The following is a 21,424-nucleotide window of genomic DNA, read 5'->3' on the forward strand; positions in this document are numbered from 1 at the left end:
GGAGGGGCGGAGGCGGTGGAGCGCGTGGCTCCCGGCTGCCCGCGCCAGCCCTGCCCCGGCCCGACGCGCGGCCTCAGTGGCGCCCGCAGCGCAGCGCACTGAGATCCGCGCGCCGAGCGGGACCCCGCCGGGCGCGGCCTGGAAGGAGCGGGAAAGCAAAGTAAGGCGAGCAGCACTCCCAAGTTTTTTTCCCCCCCAACTTCGCCCCCTGCAGCGGCGGCGGCGTCCCGCTGCTCGGCGCGTCCCCAGCGTTCCCTGGAGTGGCGGAAATTAGAGGGACGGGCGGGGGTGGGGCGCGCGAGGGAAGAAGGAGCGGGGAAAGAGTGGGGAGTCTGGCCACATCTGTGAAAACTTGGGGAAGGAGGGCGGGGAGGAGGAGGAGCGCCGGAGCGCGCCGAGGGGAGCGCGAAGGCCGCGCGCAGCGGAGCTCAACTTTTGCAAGCCGGGCGCTCGGCCTGGACGGGCCCTGGTTGCTGAAAGTCGACTTGACGGTCGGGGGGCTCCTTTCTTTTCTCTTTCTCCTCCCACCCGCGGTTGAACCAAATCCGAACTGTCACTCAGGGCCGGTGACTCAGAGGGATCAGATTACAGGATCCCTGAAACTGATGCGCGGGCTGCAGCGGCGGGAGGGAGCGGACCGGGCCGCGCCGCCGGCGCCCGCACACTCGCCCTCCCGTCCGCCGCTCCCCGCCGCGCCCGCTCGTCCCGCCGCCCGTCCGTGCTCCACCATGCCCGCCGCGGCCGCACACTGCGACCAGCCGGGCCATCCACGGTAGCCCGAGCTGCCCGCCGCTCCGCCGGCGCGGGTCTGTGGATTTGGGACCTGACAGCCACAGCCGCAGGTACGTCCCGCCCGAAAGTTCTTTGTTTTGCGGGCCCCGCAGCCCGCCCTGTCGAGCCGCCGCGCGGCGTCGGAGCAGCATCCGTGCGTTCGCGCCTTCCCGCGCTCTCGGGCTCCGGACACTGCGCTCCCCGAGATGGACTGCAGTCCTCCGGCACCAGGGCGCGCGGACTAAGTTTGCGGCGGCGGAGCCCGCGCCTACTCCTCGCCTAGGGCTGCGCGGAGCTGGGGCCTCACGGGACTGCGGCTGGTCCTCGCGCCGCGACGTTCCGCAGCTCCGCCGGCGCGCACCGCCTGGGGATGCGCGGGGCCGCCGCTGCCCGCCTCGCCCGGGTCCCGCCTTCACTTCTGTGGGTGGGGGTGCAGGGTGAGCGGATGGAGGGCGCGCCTCCGCGGTGGGAGAGGAAAAGTGAAAGTTGTACCATCTGTGGGCGATTTGGAATTCTGTCTCTTCCTTTCCAGAGGTAGGGCAGAACGAAAGAAAAGAGAAAGAAAGAAAAGTAGCCGTGGCCCCTTGTGGCGGTCACGTTAGAGGCCGAATTTGCACAGAGCAGAGTTGGGTATAGACCACTCTACTGTGCTTGGGACACTTAGTTTCTGGAGTTGCAATGGGGCCTGAGGATGTGGAGTTAATATTGATTCTAAACTTGAAATGTTGGTGAAGCGACTTTTCAGCAGATGGCCACATGCCCTCACACTCGGCCTGGCCTGTGCTTACTATCCTTCGGTGAACTTGGTATCCTTTGGTGAACTTTGTGCCTGTGTCCCGGAGTGCACCTTTTTGAGCACCACGCCATCCCTTAGGTTTTCTTAGCTGTGTGTAAAGACCACTTTAGGGAAGTTTGCTGCACCGCGTTTACATCTCCCCCCCCCCCCCCCCCCATACCCCAACTTGGTTGTAGACTGCGAGATAGATTCTGGCCTCGGGTACAGTGCTCGTGGCCCTTTGCCAGTTTATGTGTACATATATTTATGTAAAACATTTTCTCCCAGCTCTGTGCCAGCTGTTCCACATTTTCCAGCTGCCACTTCAGTTTGAAATGATGGACTGTCGTCCTCAAGTAAAAGAACCCTTTAGTTCGAGGTATGGAGGGCCGGCCGCTGTGCAAATACAGGGGCAGTGCCATTAGCCCTGCTGGTATTATTAGTTCCAAAAAACACCCCGTGCCCTTCTTTTCCTCCCCTTCTCCTCAATTACAGCTTTCCACAGCCCAGTACGTGCACCGCTGAATATTCTAAATGATTTTGTGCAGAACTTGGGTGAGGCCATTTCTTCTTTTTCCTTTTTTTTTTTTTTTTTTTAAGATTCCTGAAATATGTGTCTGGTGGAAATAACTTCTAGAAAAGGAGCTGAGAGCATTGGGCATGGCTGGGGGAAGGGAGGCTGTGCCCTGCCATCTGAAATCATCTCATTTTAGTCTATTTAAGGGGAAACCCTTCCTGCATTCTCCTCATGTCACAAGCTTGTACTGTTTGATGTCTCCACAAGCTATAGGCTGAATTCTTCAAGAACTGGCCTAAAGTATTAATTTTGAGTATTTATGTAATTGCTCTGTAATTTGAATAGGTGCCTTATTGATTGATTCCCGTAATTATTTCATTTGGGTTTTAAATTAAAAATTAATAATAGTCTGACAGTTTCTTAATTACACGTGTCAAGATTATTTTGAAGCAGGAAAATGCTATGTTTTAAAATAGTGAAATAACCTCAGAATCACTTCATTTTTCTAAGGCAGAGCAGTATTTCAGTTGAGAGGATACAGGAAAGCGGTGCTGGTTGGTTTTAACAATGTAAACCGTGCAGAGTGTCTACAGAATTTGTTTATCTTAGGAAATATTGGCCTTAACAATCTGGTCCACAAGCTCTGTGGCCAGCGAGATTATAGTCAGACCTTAAAACAAACATGAAATAACATTTAAATGAGCTGAAATTGCATATTTATACAGAGCAGAGAGTTTATTTTACACTAAAAGCTATTTAATTAGAAACTCTCCGCCTAAGGGGAGATCCTTTCAGGGTATGAAATTCTTAAAGTCAGCCCAGGGAAGCTTTTGGTTTCAGATGCATGAATAAGTTCAATGTGAGAGGTGTCTAGTGAAATTTCACACAGGCAGAAACACTTTAAAAGATATAGATTGCTTTATTGCTAATAGACCGGCAGGATTAGCTCATATGCCTACCAATTCCCCTTGCTTTTTACATGCCTGGTACGCCTTGATTGAACTCTGGTCTACCTACCATTTTTATTGTGTGTCTAATTTGCCAAGGAAGGACCACAGACAAAAATTAGAAAATTCAGCACTGACGAAAAATGGCACTTTTGAGTTATTTCAATACTTAAACATAATGAAGGAATTGTTAATTTAACAGTTGGATTCCGGAGCCCAAAAGTTGGACTCTCCTTTGTTTCGAAGCCGGTGAAGTTTTCTTAATTACCTGCACGCTGGAAGAGTTACAGACTTCCTCTGGGCTTAACCATTTAGAAGGGAGTCCTGTGTAAAGGCATGCTGCTTGCTGCCTTCCCCTCCCCGCTTTCTGAGGACAGTTTGGAAGCTTATGAAAGGAAACACTTTCATGACCATTGTTGTGTGCACTCACTTACATGGAGACAGTAATGTTCTAAGAAAGACCAATCTCGAAGAAGTGAGTCAGTGAGTCATGAAATGCTCAAGAAGACCTTAGTCATGGAATGTTAATGCTTTTAGACTATAGTAGATTATCTTAAAAGTCAGACTTCTCTTTTTTCTGCAGTCGTTGTAAAGCCCTAGCTGAAGAGTTCTTTGAAGGGGGTTTTCCTTCTTCTGGCACTCATATTGTGAGCTTGGTCTGATTTGTTTTGGGAGATTCAAGGAATTTTCTGCCAACTTTTATATTGAGAGGCAATCAAGTTGCTGAAATGGCTACAGGACACATCCATCTATGTATCTGTTAAACAAAAAATTCTCTAAAATGATTTCAGGCTGTCTTCTCCATGAAGCCTGGGGAGAATCCACTGCCCTTCCCTCCGTGTTGTCTTTTTTTTTCCTGCGTGGAAACTGATCTGTTCTACTTTCAAAGCAAATAAAGGCAGACAATAAACAACAGCAGGCGGAGTGGTGCTGCAAACTTTCCCGACTACTTTTCAGGGTATTTTTCATCTTTACTTTTATTTGATGGGCCTGTGAAATAGAGCTGTAGACTGGTGAAGACTTTAAATGAAATTTCACACTTTGATGATTTTTTTTTCAACTTTGATATATTGACAGCAAAAGGGGCTGCAAAGCTTTCATAGAACTCGAGCAGCACCGCCAAGCAGCAGTCAAACGTCTCCATGCATTTGTGTTTAACTGCAGAAGAAAAACATGTCCATGGGCAGTGGAGGTTCTTATCAGCCCCCTAATCCCAGATCCCAGCAAACCTGGAGGGCATGCCTCAGATCTTGCTGAAGTCGCTGTGGACTCTCGCAGATTGCAGATTAAATATGCTATGTGTTCCTGGCTCCAGCACCGGTTTTATGAGCTCACCAAGCTTCCTGCCTTAGGACCCTTTTCTTAAGTTTTTAGGGCCTGCTGAAGGCTAGGCTGTCTGAAGTAAGTGGCCCCTGTTAATTTAGAGACTCTTTCCATAGTTCATTCTCTCTTTTAAAAAATGCCAAATTTATTATTTTTCAACTGAAGAGCCAATTATGTCAGGAAGAGGGAGGAGGGCTGCTGGAAAGAGGCTGGGTGTGCAGTGTCTCTCTGAGCTCATTTGCAAACTTGCTGTGTTGTCTCCATTGTCTTACACTTTCCCTCTGCCTAGCCCCTGAGAAGTAGACTTTTTCCATTTGAAATATTAAGTGCACAGTAGTTTTGTGCATGTTTCTCAGCTGCCACTGTGGTGTGTGTGTGTGTGTGTGTGTGTGTGTGTGTGTGTGTGTATGCGCTCGTTTCACCTGAAAGTGTTTCTTGTTCTGGTTGTGTATATTTCAACCCGACAAAATGTCTCAGAAAATCTATGGCTTTCTAAAGAAAGTGAATGAAAAAGCCATTACATAGTTAATAAGGTGGCACGGGGACATTGAGGCACCCTCCTGAAAGGCAATACTGTATTGAGCTCCATGTCTGCCTCAGTGGTATCTGTAAGCCATATCCTCTTATATGGTGCGCTAGCGTTTTCTGTACTAGTCATAATTAAAAAAGAAAATACTTACATCATTGTCCAGCAGCGTGTCATGTCATTCCCGAGAGAACCCAAGCCAATTTTGTGTTTAAAGGTTATTCAATGAATGAAATCGTGAAAGCCCATTTGTCAAAGGACTGCATGGTTTCTGTTCGTTTTCAAGCCCCAAATTCATTGTCTGCCCTAGCCTAGCCATTAGTCACCAGTGTATTAGTGCTGCCTTCAGGCCATGCTGCCCCGCACTTCTTCACACTATTACAGCTTTGAAAGTGTACTCTGTCGACTTGGAGAATTACTGCTCTGATTTCCGCTTGGCTGGTTTGAGGTAAGTCCCCTCCCTCCCTCCTAGCTGACTGTAATCCTTGCTTTCTTTCAAAGCTCCTTTCCAGAGATTTAGAGGAAAACTTTCTTAAAGACTCTGCTGGCATCCGACCACGGGTTTGTTGTGGCATGCACTATACATTTAAATTGTACCTGAAGTAAATTGGATTGGTCGCAGGCCTGAAACAGTTTGAGGGGCTTTGATTTGCTTTGGAGGGGAGGTGTGGCATCGCAGTAACTGTCCACAGCATATTTGTGTATCTGTGTACTTTTTATGTTCTGTTAATTCAGCAGGAGGGGAGAAGTGCCGTACATAAGTCCCTGTTAAAATAACTTCAAATGTGTAATGTATTTGTTTATTTTTAAACAAGTTTTTTTGAAGCTTGCATAAAATGCATAACAGGACTCCAGAGTGTTTTATGTTACAGTCATTTTTTTTTTAAAAAAAAGATGGAAAACTCACCGAATTAGATGAAAGATAAGTTCAAATTTTATTAATGAATGAATGAGGCAGTTAAGCCCTGTTACTGATTACATTTTGTGCTATTTTTTTTTAGAAGAATAATTCAGTCCAAAGATGTATTAGTGTATGGAGAAGCCTCATCCAGCAGCTTTGAACTGAAGTCAGAATGACTTGAGATGTATGGGAACCTGGAGTCCACTGGCCAGCCCTGTGGATTAGAGCATGCTACGTCAGGACAAGGCCCACTCTTTGAGCTGTGAATGCTCCAATAGAATTCCACAGCATAGCGTCTCGTTGAGGGTGTGTGGAGCAGTGGGTGTAGGCTAGGTTGACAGTCTGGTCTATATAAAAGGTGAAGAAGGAGTCAGCTGGAGAATGTTGTTTAAGTCAGAACGTTTACAGGATAAGTGGCCCATGGCTAATGAGTTGTTGTAAAGTGGGCTCTATATTTGAAAATCCGTGAAGTTGGAAAGTGTGACTTTTAAAAGGGAAGTTCAAATTTGACTATCAAATCTTTAAAAATTAGGAGACTAGTATTGAATGAAAGCAAGCTGCGTATCTTTAGCATATCTGTGACTGATTTTAATACCTAAATATTGGTCTCATTTGTGTGATTTAATAGCCAGTTGTTGGTCTGGTCTGGTAGCTCATGCCTGTAGTGCTAACACTTGGGAGGCTGAAACAGGAGGATTGTCAAAAGTTTCAGACGAGCCTGGTCTTCATAGTCCATTCTACACTGCCTGGGTTATAGTGTGAGAACCTGTTTCAGACCATGACAGCAACAACAGCGCCAATTATTACTCACAGACCATGCAACCTGTCTCTTTAAGCTTTGTTACAAAGATAGAGAATTCTAGGATCTGTAAGTTATATAAATTTTATGAGAATAGAAGTTTTTTTTTTTTTCCTGCTACAATGCAGACATTCCTAATTCTTAAAATCCTCAGTAAAGCACTCAGGGTTTTCTGATGTATATGGATGTAGTGGGAAGATTGTTTATGTGAACTTATTAATAGACTGGTATAGACATTCAGATCTAGGGTTCTTTGGGAGGGAAGGTCTGGATCCAGCTAATGCACAGAAAATTCGGGTGTCAGTTTGCTGCCCATTGCTGCTGCTTCTTTAATGACATCTGCTGTGCCCCCTGAAGAGCCTGACCAAAGCACAGGAGTCTGGTGTGTGAAGAGTTGTGTGGGACTCAGAAGGGTAATGGGTACTAAATAGAGATCTCATGCTCCCCTCAAATATTATAGAATTCCTCTGGCAGCTGAGGTGGGAGCTTGTAATCTCTTACACTGACACCAGAAAAGGCAGGAAAAATGTCACTTTGTGATTTTAAATGTAATAATAATGATTTCTTTCTTGTTGAATAGTCTGTTCAGTGACTGTAGTTAAATATATAAATTTCTTTGTGTAGCCTTGGGTCTTCTGGAACTAGCTCTGTAGACAGGCTGGTCTCGAACTCACAGAGATCCACCTGCCTCTGACTCCTGCGTGCTGGGACTAAAGACATGTGCCACCACCACTTCCTGGCTTAAATATATAAATCTCTTAAAATTTTTGATGTAGTTAATTTGTGAAAACCAAATTCACCAAGTCCAGGCAATGATTTCCCTCTTAGAGCAATTCCATTTTGGGATGTCTGTCAAAATACTGCTTATCTTCAATGAGAACATCAAAAATGGAAGGAAGGAAGACTGAATATAATAGATAGCAGGCTTGTGGATCCCTTGGTTTCCCCAAAGGGCAACTTGGATAGATTTCAGCCTTCTTATTCACAGATGAGGTTTTCTGCTCTCTTGACCTTGGAAAGAGTAATCCTATAAAGGTGAAACAATTGTATATTAAAAAAATACTGTAGTTAAGCATTAATGAAGATTGCATTAAGAACTTGTGAAGTTGGGCTTCCTTGTCTGCAGGAAGGAAGGCAGTGCAGAAGGGAAGGGAGGCGAAAGCTGAGACTTCTTGGGAAGTGTTGGTATGTCACAGAGGTTATGCATAACTAATTGATTTTAAGTTCAGAAAGATGTTTGAACGGGAGGAACCCTCAAGCACATTACAGAGCGCTTACATTTCTTTTCCATGTGTGATTGCACGAGATGGGCTGCATTCTCCGTGTTTTGTTCCCTGAACCTCAAGACTGGTTTTCACTTACAAAATCAGTGAAAAGTTTTAAAATCAGCATTAGCTTTGTTCTTCATGTTGAAAAAAAAAATTCCCTTCTCTGAAGGAATTATTTTCTTTAGGAAATGGGTTATTTAATAGCTCCAGGAAGGTATAAATATTAAATAGGATTTTTTTTTCTAAATGGTTGCTTCCTCCATGATGCCCTAGTAGTGGAGGATGAGAAAACCATCACTCTTCAGTGATGGAATGGAAGGCTGCCTTCCACATCCCTCCTCAGCCTGGCTCATTGTGGAATTTGGAAACGTTAACGTATGAGGAGACCATTCAGCTTAACAGTGTACATGCAGGTGTGGATCAAAGCCTGACCCCCCTGAAGCAGCGGATTCTTGTAATTTCTCACACAGGCCTGCACTTGGTGCTGCTCATACACTCGCTCTGCTTCCTTGAGGGACCTCTCTTTCTGGTCTCTTAAGAGGGCCTGTAGCTGCTCTAATCTATGAGAAACTGATCCGGTTGTCATTAGTTCAGTCTTCAGCTTTAGTTGTTTCGAATCTTTAAATGCATTAAAAGGAGAAAAAGAAAGAGAAAGAAGCAGCGGAGTTGTTGCCAAAGTTCAGGTAACCTAACGGTAAGACCAAGTGGGTTAAGAAATTAGGTGCTGGCAGGATGCTTGTGTTCACCCAGAGGGCTGCAGGCCTGTGACTGCAGCAGCTCCATCCCTCCCTGGGTTAGAGGGTGCTCAGTTGTCACTTTAAACTTGAGTTTGTTAGACCCGTGCTTTCTTTTGCAGATGTTAGTGTTGGGATTGTAAAGGATTCCCGAATACCTATGGTTTGGGGGTATTACTGCGGAGACCTGCAAGGGGAGAGGCTGGTCCATGAAGGTTTAAGAATTGGGTTTAAAAAGCCATCTTTACAGGAAGTTTCTGTGGTGATGAAGGTGGAGCTTGCAGGGCTTCCTGAGAGACAGTGAGTCTATGTGTCTGTCTTGACCATCCAGAGCACTCACATCTATTTATGGCAGCTAAGGCAGGGGTCCAACCACAGCCTGTTCAAAGGGATTCCCATAGTAAATAGGTCTGTCTCTCTGAAGACATCAGTTACTGTGAGGCAGCCCCCTCCTCCCTGACGGTGACTCTCTGAGGGCTTGAGGTGTTTGTGTGAAAGTACTTTGAAAATGTTGCGGACCCCCCCCCCCCAAAATTTTCCAGTTTGGTAAATGTTGCTGTTGCCTCCACTCCCTTCACTTTTAGAGTGCGCATACACTCCAAGTGGTGGGTCTAGTGCATGAGGAAGTTAGTTCCTGTAGGCAAATTGCAAGTAAGGATAGGGGTAGACTTAAAATAGGGTCTGAGATTAATTGTGCCTCCAGACTTGGGGCCCTGGGAAACTACCTAAGGGTTGGAATAAGTTGAATGAAAAAAGGCCTTGGTTGTTTTGCCTCCAGGAAGGAGCTTTTCTCCCTCTTTTTTTTTTTCCTGTGAAACTTAAGATCTTAGAAGGCAAATGCTACTTACAGACTTACTGGGCCACTGGTTGTCTCTACCTCTTTTGCTAGAACTCAGAATCCCCCCCCGCCCCGACACATGCACACACACAAAAATCAGAAAAAGTTAAGTGGTTTGCCTGCAGTCCTGACTGTAATGTGTCAGGGTGAAAGACTGAAGGAGACAGGCCAGAGCTGTAAACAGGGAGGCTGCCTCAGGAGGAAAGTCTTGATTTCATTCATATCTGAAAAACAGTGGCATGTGTTCTACAGAGGAAAGGGTTTGAAGTGAATCGCAATCAATTCCCACCCTCCTTGATTCTTCAGTTACCCCAGGCTCTAAGGGGAGCAATAGGATGTGATGCTTCAGCCTGCCACGACTTAGCATTCCAGCAGGGGTCAACTCTGGTCTGTGTTTCCAAATCCCTGGTGTCCTCTGAAAGAGCCACCCTGAAGGGGAGAAGCCGTCACCATTTCAACACTTAGATGGGGTGTGGGCATCCCTGGTTTTAAAGCTGTTTTCTTTGTGACAAGGATAAAGTTGTGTTTTTATCAGTAAAATAAGCTGATATAATTCATGGTGCTCTACAGGAAGCAGATGTCCGCCTTGGCAAGTTGCCATGTTATAGCCCTGCACCAAGCATTGACTACACTTAAATAATTAGTTGCTAATTAATGAGATCCAAAAATAAGTTGTCAAAATAGAAGAAGGGGTAGACTTTTTAAGTTACCAAGGGCGTAGTTTTTAAGAAATCTATTTCAAACGGGTAGGAATTAGTATTCTCCAAGACCATTAATTAGTAGCTTTCAGGCGGCGCTCTTGGCCCCCGAGCTCTTCTCTCCTGTGATGAGTTCTGGGAGGGTTATTGCTTTTTAAAAATGAAGTTCTTGCCTTGGGGGGTACCCAACAACCACATAGAATCCAGGTTCACGAAGCAACCTTGGTGACTTGTTGGTTCTTACTGGAAACCTCATCTCTTGACGGGATGTTCTGGTCCCTGTGTGTGTTTTGTTTCCTTTCTGCGTTTTAAACTTAGTATGCTCCCCCAAAATTTAGCTAATAAAACTGTATAAGTTTTGGAGGAAGTGGTTATGGTGTCTGAAGTGGCCGAAGAGTAGGGAGCTTTGATTTAAGGATTCCTGGTAAAATGGTTCCCTTTTATATAATTTGTCAGTTTTCAGTGAACCATTTAGTATAGAAGACAGCCTGTCTAGCTAGCACAAGGATGTTTACAATTCAAGACACAGTAGATTTAGAAGCCGTGGAGTTTCCGGTGAGCTTTTATTTAGCCAGTGAACATTTCTATGTGGATTAGTTGTTGGGAAGATAGACGCCTTCTCCGCATGAGGCTTCCAGTCTGGAGTGGGGAGATGAGTGATCAGCAGAGGCTTCTTTTCTACACACAGTTCTTTATCATTAGGCCTTCCTAGGCTATGAATTCAGTGTTCTGGAATACACTCCGTCCATTCTGTAGTTAAGATAGATTTTGGTGAAATCCTCTCATGGTTACATAGCACTGGACAAAGACAAATGTGCAGAGCAGTTGCTTGGGATCTGTAGTGAGCTTGACAATCAGCGCTCCTTCAATTACAGGCTCTCAAGTGCTGTTCTTCATGACAGATGCATTGTGCCAGAAACAGGACTGGAGCAGCAGGTCTCTTAGCAAGCCTACAGCAGTGTGGGGACTGATGGCTGATATAGCGGTTACTACTCAGGGAAACTTTTGGAGTAGGTGGTGAGGATGGGGTTGAATTTTTCTTTCAGTATACTTGATCTTTGTATTTTATTTTATTTTATTCTATTTTATTTTTGGAAACAATGTGTTACTTTGTAGCCCCAGATGACATAGCACTGTATTTGTAGACCAGGCTGACCTGGAACTCACAGAAACTCTCCCGCCTCTGCCTCCTAAGCGATGAAATTGAAGTTGGATGCTGTTCTCCCAACTGTGTGATAGACTTCAAAGATGATATTTAAAGCTGGGTGTGGTGGTGCAGTTCTGTAATCTGAGGATTAGTCTGAGGGGAGAGGTTGAGGAAGGAGTGTTGGAAGTTTGAGGCCAGTCTGGACTGTGTATCAAGACCTCACCTTAAACAAATAAACAAAATTAGTCCGGAGAGAGAATTAGGACTATTCTGAGTTTGTGGGGTTTTTGTTTGTGTGCTTGTTTGTTTTTAATGTGACTGAGATCAGAGAATGAGTAGGGGATGTTGGTCATCTCCTTCCATCCAGAAGCCAAACTCAGATTGTTGGGCTTGAAACAGCGCCTTGGCCCACTGAGCCTTCTCTGGTCCTTTATTCTGAGTTGTTTGTTTGCTTGTTTAAAGAGGTACAAGCAAGTATAGGAAATTTCTCTTCAGAGGTTTTTGTCTAGGATTGTGGAAAAGTTTTGGAGGGTTTGTGATCTTTTGGAAATTAAGTGTATAATTCTGTGCTAAAGGGTGTTTTTTAGAAAGAAGGTCTTTGCTATTTGGTTTGCTCTCTAGAACAAAAGCAACAAAGCGCTTCTGTTGGATTCTGTCAACAGAGACTGAGTGCAGGTTTCCCATGATGACGCTGGACAGCTCCTGGGGCATCCTTAGGTAGCCGGTGTGGGTGCTGTCCAGCCCCTAGCTGTTTTGTTCTTGTTTTTCATTGTGTTCTCTGAATATACTTCTCAATTCAGAGTGGGTCTTACGGTTGCTAAGTCCGTCTTTTTTTTTTTTCCTTTTTTAGTCTACAAAACACTTGTGTGTTTTTAGAGGGAATGATAATAAATATTCTTGGAAAAGATGAAAGTTACCAGAAGAACTGGTGCCCCAGTGTTGTGTGTACCGCCTTTGGTTCTGAAGCCATCATTGACTAGCTTGAATTCCAGGTTAAGCGGTATGTGGTGTACAGTAAAGAACGTATAGCTCCCTTGGAAACCTGAGTTAAAACTGACTAAGCATGTACCTCTAGTGTCTTGACTTTTGCCGGTTAAAAAGCTGTTTGTTTAATTTCACTAACCACCGCTTTGGTGGAGCAAGTGTTGTGGTGCTTGCTGCGTGTGGAAATAAGCAGGTGATGAGACAGAAGAGCTGCCTTCTGCGGCTTTTGCCGCCCAGAGCACTTGCAGAAGGCATGCCTGAGAGTGGGCTTCCCGTCTTTGTATTCTTTGTAGTTCTATTGTGGAAATCGATGAATGATCAGTTGAGTCTATTATCTCATGAATGAAGCCGATGAAAGACAGATGAAGTGACTTGGCTGTAGATGAGTTTTTATATTTTGTGAGTGATCCCAGCCTTCACTCTCCTCACTTTTTGGCTTTTTGTTGTGGGGTGGAGAGATATTGTCTTGTTACCTTTGTTTTGGAAGTTAACCCAAACAAATTAATGTTCTCATTTTTTGGGGGTGGGAGTGGGTGGGGGCTTCAAGACAGGGTTTCTCTGTGTAACAGTTCTAGCTGTCCGGAACTCACTTTGTAGACTAGCCTGGTCTCGACCTTACAGAGATCTGCCTGCCTCTGCCTCTTAAGCGCTAGGATTAAAGGTGAGCACCACCACCACCAGACTAATGTTTTCATTTTAAGAAAACTTAAAGAACACCTTGATGTTTTTAGGTTAAGAAGCACAATGAAATTCAGGAATTTTCGTGGAAAAAGCAGAAGTATCACAGTCTACTCGGGTGTGAGCTCTGGGGAGGGTTGCTAGGTACTCTTTAAAAAGTCTAATTAGCAACTGCAAGTTTTCTTCTGACTTGGAAGTTCTCTTAGTGTCCCTTCCTATAAAGGCGACTGACCACCTGAAGAGAAGTGTGCACACACGACCCCAGAGTAATGCGACACTTGGGCTTTAAACTGTAGACAATTGAAAATTGAAATTTTTATCAGCCGTTCTCAACCTGTGGGTTGCAACCCCTTTGGCAAATCTCTACCTCCAAAAATATTTACATTATGATTCATAACAGTAGCAAAATTACAGTTATGAAAATAATTATATGTTTGGGGTCAGCACAACATAAGGAACTGTGCTAAAGGGTCGCAGCGTTAGGAGGATTGAGAACCACTATTCTGGATCATTTGATAGCACATGCTCAGAAGGAGCTGAGGAGAAGCGTATATTGTGAGCTCCTCTCTTTTCCTTTGCAGACAGAAAAGGCTGGGACCATTAGGAAGTAGGAAAACTCAACTGCATGCGACTTGAACTGGCTTCTTAATAAAACTATAAAGTAATTTTTTTTTTTTTTGCCAGAAAAACCTTTGGAGAAATGTCATCAAGGTTTTGCTAAACCTTTAGCCTTTTCTCAGATTGAAGATGCAGACGGCTTTCGAATAAAGGTTTCTTTCTTGTACTGCCATTTTGGGAATTTGATGGCACTGTGGTGTTTTATAGGCATTCCTCTGAGAAACCAGCTGAGGTAATGAGAAGACACTATGGAGGCCCAGTCCCACAGCTCCACCACCACTGAGAGGAAGAAAGCTGAGAATGCCATCGGGAAGTGCTCCACCAGGACAGATGTCAGTGAGAAGGCCGTGGCCTCCAGTACTACTTCGAATGGTGAGTGGCCCCACAGTTCCCAGCAGGCAAGCCACAGGCCTTGCCGTGTTCTCAGCATCCCCCAAACTGAGCATCCACAACTGGTCCAGTGATTGTGTTCTATGAGAGCTTAAGGCAGCAAATGGACCAGAGTATGGTGGATGAGGTGGGCAGGCCGCTCATTCTCCTCAGAGTGTAATTTGGGATACAAATTGCGATAGGTTGTATATTAAAAGAAGTTCTTATTTTGACATTTTCGAAACCATCTTGATTGGTCTGGTAAGAATTCAAAAATGCTTTCCATTTGACATGGAAAGTCTGTGCTAGTCACAATAGAGCAGAGATTGTCAGTTTATCATAGAAGCTCTCCCACCCTAATTTAAAGTTGGCTCCTGGAAAGGACTTTAACGACCTTGAGGGCCATGAACTTTGTTCTTGGTTTCTGTAAATTTAATGTATTTAACTGTTTTCAGGGATAGCAGAGTCACCATATATTTTTTTACATTTTAAGCAAAGGATTGAGAGGCATTTCAGTTCAAGCATGGGCACGAAACATAAAATCCAGCATCCCCCAAGGGGGAAAACCAGGCAGAAGGTTTGCGGTGACATTCTCTTTCTTTCCAGGCTTTCTCACAAGGTAGGCAATTAATGTCCTTGTTTTTGTAGCTTTCGTCATTCCTGCTCTCCTTGGATCATACTCTGCTTTTCTGTGTGCCCTTAGGAGGACTACATTGGCCAGTCTCTTAGTACTGGTCCTGCATGACCCAGCTCATTGATCTGCCTGACCACCCTTCTGTCTCCTCCTTCATGGCTTTATAATTTGTATGTTCCAAGAACATTTTACTAGGTTGAATGTCTGTTTCTATGTCTGTCTGTCATCTATCTATCTATCTATCTATCTATCTATCTATCTATCTATCTATCTATCATCTATCTATCTATCTATCTATCTATCTATCTATCTATCTTATATATTTGTTTATTTTTTGTCTTTTCAAGACAAGGTTTCTCTTTGTATCTCTGACTGTCCTGGAACTCACTCTGTAGACCAGGCTGGTCTCGAACTCACAGAGATCCACCTGCTTCTGCCTCCTGAGTGCTGAGATTAGCCTGTGACAAAAGTGCCCGGCTGACTTACTATTGTTTTAAATGTGCAGCTGAAGAGTGAGCATGATTTAGAAGCTCATTGCAGCCCAGAACCTTCAACTCTAAGGACAGGTATTCCTGAGGAGATGGCCGCTAATCTGTGCCCATCCTTGTGCGCCCATCTTTGCTTCAGCTCTACAGCCCTTTGATCAGGGTCTTCACATAGCCGGAGGGAGGTAGCTGGTCGTCAGTCTTGAAGACCAATGAGTCCAAGTTTCCACTGATCTCTGGGGAGAGTGTATTTATGTCTGAGTTAAAATAATGGATTCACTTTACCTGTCTGGGTGTGAAAATTTGTCTGTATTGCTCCCCTTTTTTTGTGGCATTTAAATCCAGGGCTGAAGCTTATTTAATAGACCCAGAGTATTTGTCTCTTTTTTTCCAGTGTTACAGAAAGCACTTTCTACTTTATGCTATCTTGATTTTTTTATTTTTCTGGAGTTTTAAAAAATTAGGCTCTTTTTTTTAATCAGTAGAAGCAGCATATAAAGTGCTGGTTATTTGGTGGTTTTTATACTAATTTTATAAGAATAAGCAATGGTCTCTATTAAGCTTCATGAAACACCACTTTTGTTCATCTTCATGCCATGTGAGTGAGGATGTGAGTATTCAGCAGTGTATGTGGGTATTTCTGGGTGCAAGGACAGGCCAAAGCCAGTGCAGATTGGTGAAGGGTGTTGATACATCACGTGGAGGGTTAGAAGCCACTGTCCTGTCTTTGAGTCCCCAGCAGAGTTTCCTCAGTGGTCTCTGAGGTAGGGAAGATGCTGTTGCCTCTGTGATCTTGCTCCCACACTGAGACACATCCTCTGGGGGGAGGGGGGTCTCCAGTGCTGCTCAGCTTGTCAGTCAGTCTTTGGCCACAGGTTCTCCTCATAACCATGTCCAAGGTGACTGTAACGTTACTAACCTGAGCCCAGTGGTGGCCTGGAGGCCTAGAGCCAAAGCTAGTCAGAGAAAGGACAGTCTTAAAGCCAGTCCTGTACTTGGCATAATTATAGGCCTGTTTGCTAAGCCACATGCACTTCTGCCTTCCTAACCTGATCAACCTGTGCCCTTGAGGCCCACAACCTGTCTAAACGCGCCTACGTCCTGTCCCACATAGAAGTAAATACTCATTGGTCACGTTTGCGGGGCACATGTCTGAGTGAGTGAGATCTGGCCCAGAGTGGTTTCCCAATGTTCCTGTTCTAAGGAATTCACTGCTTCGCATTTGGGGGGCAGTAGAAAGCTCCGGTGACACAAAAGGAAAAGATGGAAATGTTATTTCTAAAACATGGATTTCCACTCGCCAGAATGATGGCAGGAAAATAAGCTTCCTTCCCTTGCAGCTCTACCTGTGCTGCTTGGGTTAGAGCTTTCGTCAGGCAGCCTTGCAAAGATGGGAGCTCCGTGTGTGAGGCCTGCACCGGGCATTGTTGTGCTTGTCTGTTTACTCATCAGTGTGTCCCTCCGCCTCCCCATTGCTCGGGTACCTACACTGAGGTCATTCACAGGAATTGAGACGCCACAGTAAGAGCACCGTGATTGTGCCTATTCCCAGCTGCTTATGCTCGCTTTACAATTGCTCTGACATTGAGCTAGTAACCAGGCAGCTAAAAGATTTAGTTCAGATATGTATGAACCAAATGAATATAAAGTGTGTATTTTCAATTCCACCCGTTTCTTGATTAAAAGTAAATAAACAAAAAAAAGTTTTGTTACTGGTGAGGTTATTTGTCAAATTGACTTAATTAACTTTTCCAGTCATTATGTGGTATAATTTGTTCTTGATTGTGAACATCCCAGCCAAACCACGCACATTCCACTGCGTGTCCTTACGGGTCTGTTTTCTTGCTTTTCTCAGTTGGGTATCTGCTCCTAGAATTTTGTTTAAACATACACAGACACACAGCCAAAATGTATGGCTCAGAAACCTTGAATAGCATTGTAAATAAACATTTGCTACATGAGACTGAAACTTAAAATCACATGAGTGGAAAACTACTCTAAATCTTGTGTATGGGAAAGAACCAGGCCAAACCTGATCTCTGAGCATTTCAGGGTCCACATGTGCACATGAAGCCTCCACTGATGTTCACATAGGAACCACATCGTGCACATGACTTTCTGTGTGCACGCATCAGCTTTAAGCATTTGTGCTCTCATGGAATGGAAATGACACAGGAGATGGCATTTAGTTTTCTGAATTATTTTTGAAGTACCGTTGTGGTTTAAGAGATTGTACATGACGTGTCACAGGATGGCTTTCATATATATGAGTGTGCATTTAGATATTAGGCCTCATGTTGACTTGAGAGTGTCCAAGTCTGCTAATAAGGTAAACTGCAGCTAAGTACTTTTACATCTCTGCTTTGGCATGATTCCTTACTTGCTAAGCTACACATTGTGTTCTCTAAGTAATGAGTTTTTAATACACATTTCTTCTGCTTTACATGTTCTAATTAGCCTATAAAACTTTTCTCTGTGACTTGAATATTTAATTTGAAATGTTTTGCCTCATTTTTGGCCCTTGAGGTGTTTATTTTTTTTCCCCCACCAGTCCCTTCTTTGATAGCTCTTATTAGTCTGCTACTCTGCTTCAAGAAACTATGGTAGCGCCCACCTTTAATTTCTGTACTCAGAAGCAGAGGTAGGCAAATCTTTGTGAGGTAGAGGCCAGCATGGTTTACACAGTGAGTTTCAGGCCAGCCAGGGCTACACAGTGAGACCATGTCTCAAGAAGGAGGGTGGCAAACTTATCATAAATGATCCGGGCTGTGGTTTTGAGGTTTTGGTAATTACTGAGATATTTTTTAATAAGTTGACGGAAAGCAGAAATTTATCCAATTGTAATGAGGTGGGAAACCAAAACTGATAGATTGATAGGACATTCTCTGTGCTTTTGGTTCTTTTTTTTTTATGCCTTTTGCTTAAAAGTCTTTTGAGGTTCGTGCTTTTTAACTGTCCACTACATACCTGTTAAAGTATGTGACGTTCGGTGGACTTGTGACTAGAAGTACATAGTGTTAATGTATGTGATGTCCGTTGGCTTTGCCACTAGGATTGAGATGGCTTCTACTTCTGTTGAAAGCTTGAATTGACGTTTCCCAGCCTACACTCCTCTCACCCTGACCTTCTCTCAGTGTTAAGTGTCTGCTTAGAAGTGGGTGGGTAATTTACTCCAGATAGACCTTAGGCTTTGAGTTTTATATTTCTTTACATTTCTTGGCTTTCCACTTCCCGTGTCTTGGCACATGTAAGATGGATGGGAGGGTCTTTTGAGTGCACTGCACTTTACATTATAGGGTTCTTATGAGGATACGCATGCAGGGTTTTGGATCTGAAATCTTAGGTTGAGTTTTGGTGATGCCAAGTCCTAGTTGTATGAGTGGGTGATTAAGTCTCTTAGTGTCTTGATGTCCTCATTTACTTAACAAGGTAATAATTACATCTGCTTTTCCAGGACCTACCTGGAGACGCTCTCTCCTTCCATCATACTGGCCCCAGGGAGTAAACTCAGTTCCTCAGGCTTGGCAGCAAGTGCCTTATCCACCCTTTGAGCCACCTCACTTGCCCGGGTTTTCAGATGAAAAGGAAAATGTTTGACGAAAGTAGTGATGAACTCGCTGGATCCAAGATGTTTTGTAAATCACAGATCTACCCAAGCGTGTTCATCTTGGGAAGGATGGGTAAAAGAACAAAGTACAAAGAAAACCAAGGTTTTTCGCCTCTTTCCGAGAGCCTCCTTAGCTCAGAACAGAGGGGAGATAATGGTTTTATGAGAACATAGTTTTTAAGAAAATTTGTTTAGATTTCTTAACATGCTGGTGTCCATTTCTCCCCATAGCTTTCTGGGGTGAGACACCCCTTTTTGAATGTTATATCTACTTGCAATGTGACTTGTGCGTATTAGTTACATTTTATTTATTCTACTTGAAGAACTCCCCCCCCCCGCCCCCAAACCCAGCTTCCTGGTGATGATTATTCTTCTCTTAAGCACACTGTCTTGGGCTCCAAACCCACTTATTCTTGAGCTTCCTTTTCGGTTAACAGTATTGTCTTTACTGCAGTCATCCAGGCTTGAAACCTCACTGTCTTTAACTCCCTTCCAGGCTTATGCTCCTGTTAGGTTTCCTTCCGGGCATCCGCCCATACTTTCCTGCAGCCCATCATGCCATGACAATTCCTGTAGCCTTCTGCTCGTCACCTTGAGTTTCTCATGCTTGGCACTTGCTTCTGCTAGGTTAACAGTGTGTGCTGCTTGCTGTTAAAGTCCCCGTTCTGGGGTCTTCAGTGACTCACAGCTGCCTACAGGATGACGCCCAGAGTCATTCACTTAGTGTGTAGCTATCTTCTGAAATCTGACCCCAGCCTGACTCTGCTCTGCTCACTGCTTAAATGCAAGGGCTCTTTGCTTTGTTCATATCCTTCTCCAGAGACTGAGCATTTCCCCAATATCACCATGCATTTGCTGTCAGCTCTTCTTAAATGTATGTACTTAGTTTCTCGCATATTTTTCTATCCTTTTGGAAATTGCATAATACTTAATTTTTAAATTTTTGCTTCTTGATCATTATAATTAATAAACCTTGTTAGAGTAGTTTTAGGTTCATAGAAAACTTCAGCAGCAAGTCCCTTCCCCTTTCTCTTCTTACTAATATTTTGCAGTATGTACTGTCTGTAGTTTGCATTGGGGGTTCACAGGAGCATGAAGGAGGGAGAGATTCAAAGGTGACTGAGAGGTTGTAAGCCTGGGTGGTTACAGGAAAGGTCATACACTTAAGAAAACACTAGGTTTAGACATGTATCCACCATAGCAGTGCCTATAGAATAGTATCATTACCCTAAAGATCCTGTGCTCCATGTTTGTGTTCTTCTTCTTTCTCTGAACTCTTAATTTTAAATTTTCATTCAACTTCTGTAGAAAGCATTTCATTTATCTGCCTTGTCAGTTCTCAACTAACATTCTCAGGAGATAAAAATCACTCTTTATGGTGATCTTTCCATGACTTTGGACAAATCCATGCCATTTAACCATGACCACAGTCAAAGCAGAATAGTGTCCTCTCCCCTGCCCCCAAATTTGAATGCATATTTGAGCTGTAAAGTCAGCTTCCTAGTCAGTGCATTTGGTGGCGTCTACACCTTGCCCTAGCACAGTGTTTGTGGGCAGGAAGACCCCAACAGATGGGGATTAATACTGGGAAGTCATTTGCATAGGCCTGCCAGACCTTCGAGCAGGACACTTAATATTGATGTGTAGCTAAAAGCCAAAGTTTGGACTTAAGCCCTGTCAGAAAAGTGTTATGGGATTTTGGACTAGGGCAACATGTTTCCTGAATGACACAGTGGGGACACAGATATTGATTGAAACTGATTGGATGTAACTTGGCAGGATTTAATTCAACGTAGTAATGTATTATCATTTGTTAGTAATCTGGGAATGACTAAACTTTAATCTGATTTGGAGAATACCCCAATAGTTTCTGCATAAATTCCAGACATGTGATCATGGGGTCCTAAACTAGGATGTCAGTGTCCAAGACCAGGGAATGTTGCCCACGGTTTAATGAATCAGAAGGTCATTTGTCAATGGGACTATTGGATAGAACCTAATTTTGTACTGAGGTGCTGCATTAAGAACAAGTTCTCCCCCCTTTGAATCCCAGTGTTAGATTCCTTCTAAAGGAGCAACTTGTCGATGCTCAGGTTGATCCACAGCAGATAATGCTCCCATTTTGCCCAGTTCTGGCACCTTGGTAGAATAAAGAGCTCGGCATGTGCCTGCTCTCGGAAGATCTCTGGGTTGCCTGTGATTGCTGTGATTAAGTGGTGTGGGCATTTCATATTTCAGAAACACACTGGTCAGAATCAGAAACAGCTACCAAATAGTGGAAGCTCAAAGAGCAGGAGGCCAATTGTGGAAGGAAAACTCCCTCTGTTAGGTGACTGGTGACCTCCCACCTCCCACCAGTCTTAACCTGCACCCAGGCAGGGGCAAGTTCCATTTCCAAGGAGCTTGCAAGAGGCCGGTTGGTGCTGCAGAATCTCATTATGTGCACAGATGTACTTCCAAATGTGCCTGCTTCTGCTCACACTTATTTCCTATGCTCTCAAGAGGTTAAAAAAAAATCACTCTTTGCAGTGATCTTTCCATAACTTTGGACAAATCCAGGCCATTTAACGACCACAATCAAAGTAGACTAGTGTACCCCTCCCCGAAATTTGAGCACATATTTGTGCTGTAAAGTCAGCTTCCTAACCAGTGCATTTGGTGAAGTCACTGGCAGTGATAGGCACTGTGAAACTGCAGTAGCTGTTGGGAATTGTGTTTCTTTTGTGTTTTTTACAAAATCTGACTTTTAGTGAGTAAAATTGACTCTTGTTCTTCTCTCTTTAATTATTTTTTTCACATTTAATT

The 21,424-nt window shown here is 44.2% G+C and overlaps 1 protein-coding gene across 1 annotated transcript in view; it reads left to right on the forward strand.

Moving 5' to 3' along the window:
• Positions 1-324: 324 nt before the first annotated feature.
• Positions 325-21,424, forward strand: part of Gli3 (GLI family zinc finger 3) — a 267,115-nt gene continuing 246,015 nt past the window's right edge. The window contains exons 1-2 of the mRNA XM_087896438.1: positions 325-842; positions 13,732-13,896. Of these exons, the coding sequence (XP_087752564.1) occupies positions 13,773-13,896 (124 nt within the window). The 5' untranslated portion in view covers positions 325-842; positions 13,732-13,772. The remainder of the gene's footprint in view (positions 843-13,731; positions 13,897-21,424) is intronic.

The sequence above is a fragment of the Myodes glareolus genome, chromosome 14, assembly GCF_982192425.1.
Source record: "Myodes glareolus chromosome 14, mMyoGla1.1, whole genome shotgun sequence".
Lineage (NCBI taxonomy): Eukaryota > Metazoa > Chordata > Mammalia > Rodentia > Cricetidae > Myodes > Myodes glareolus.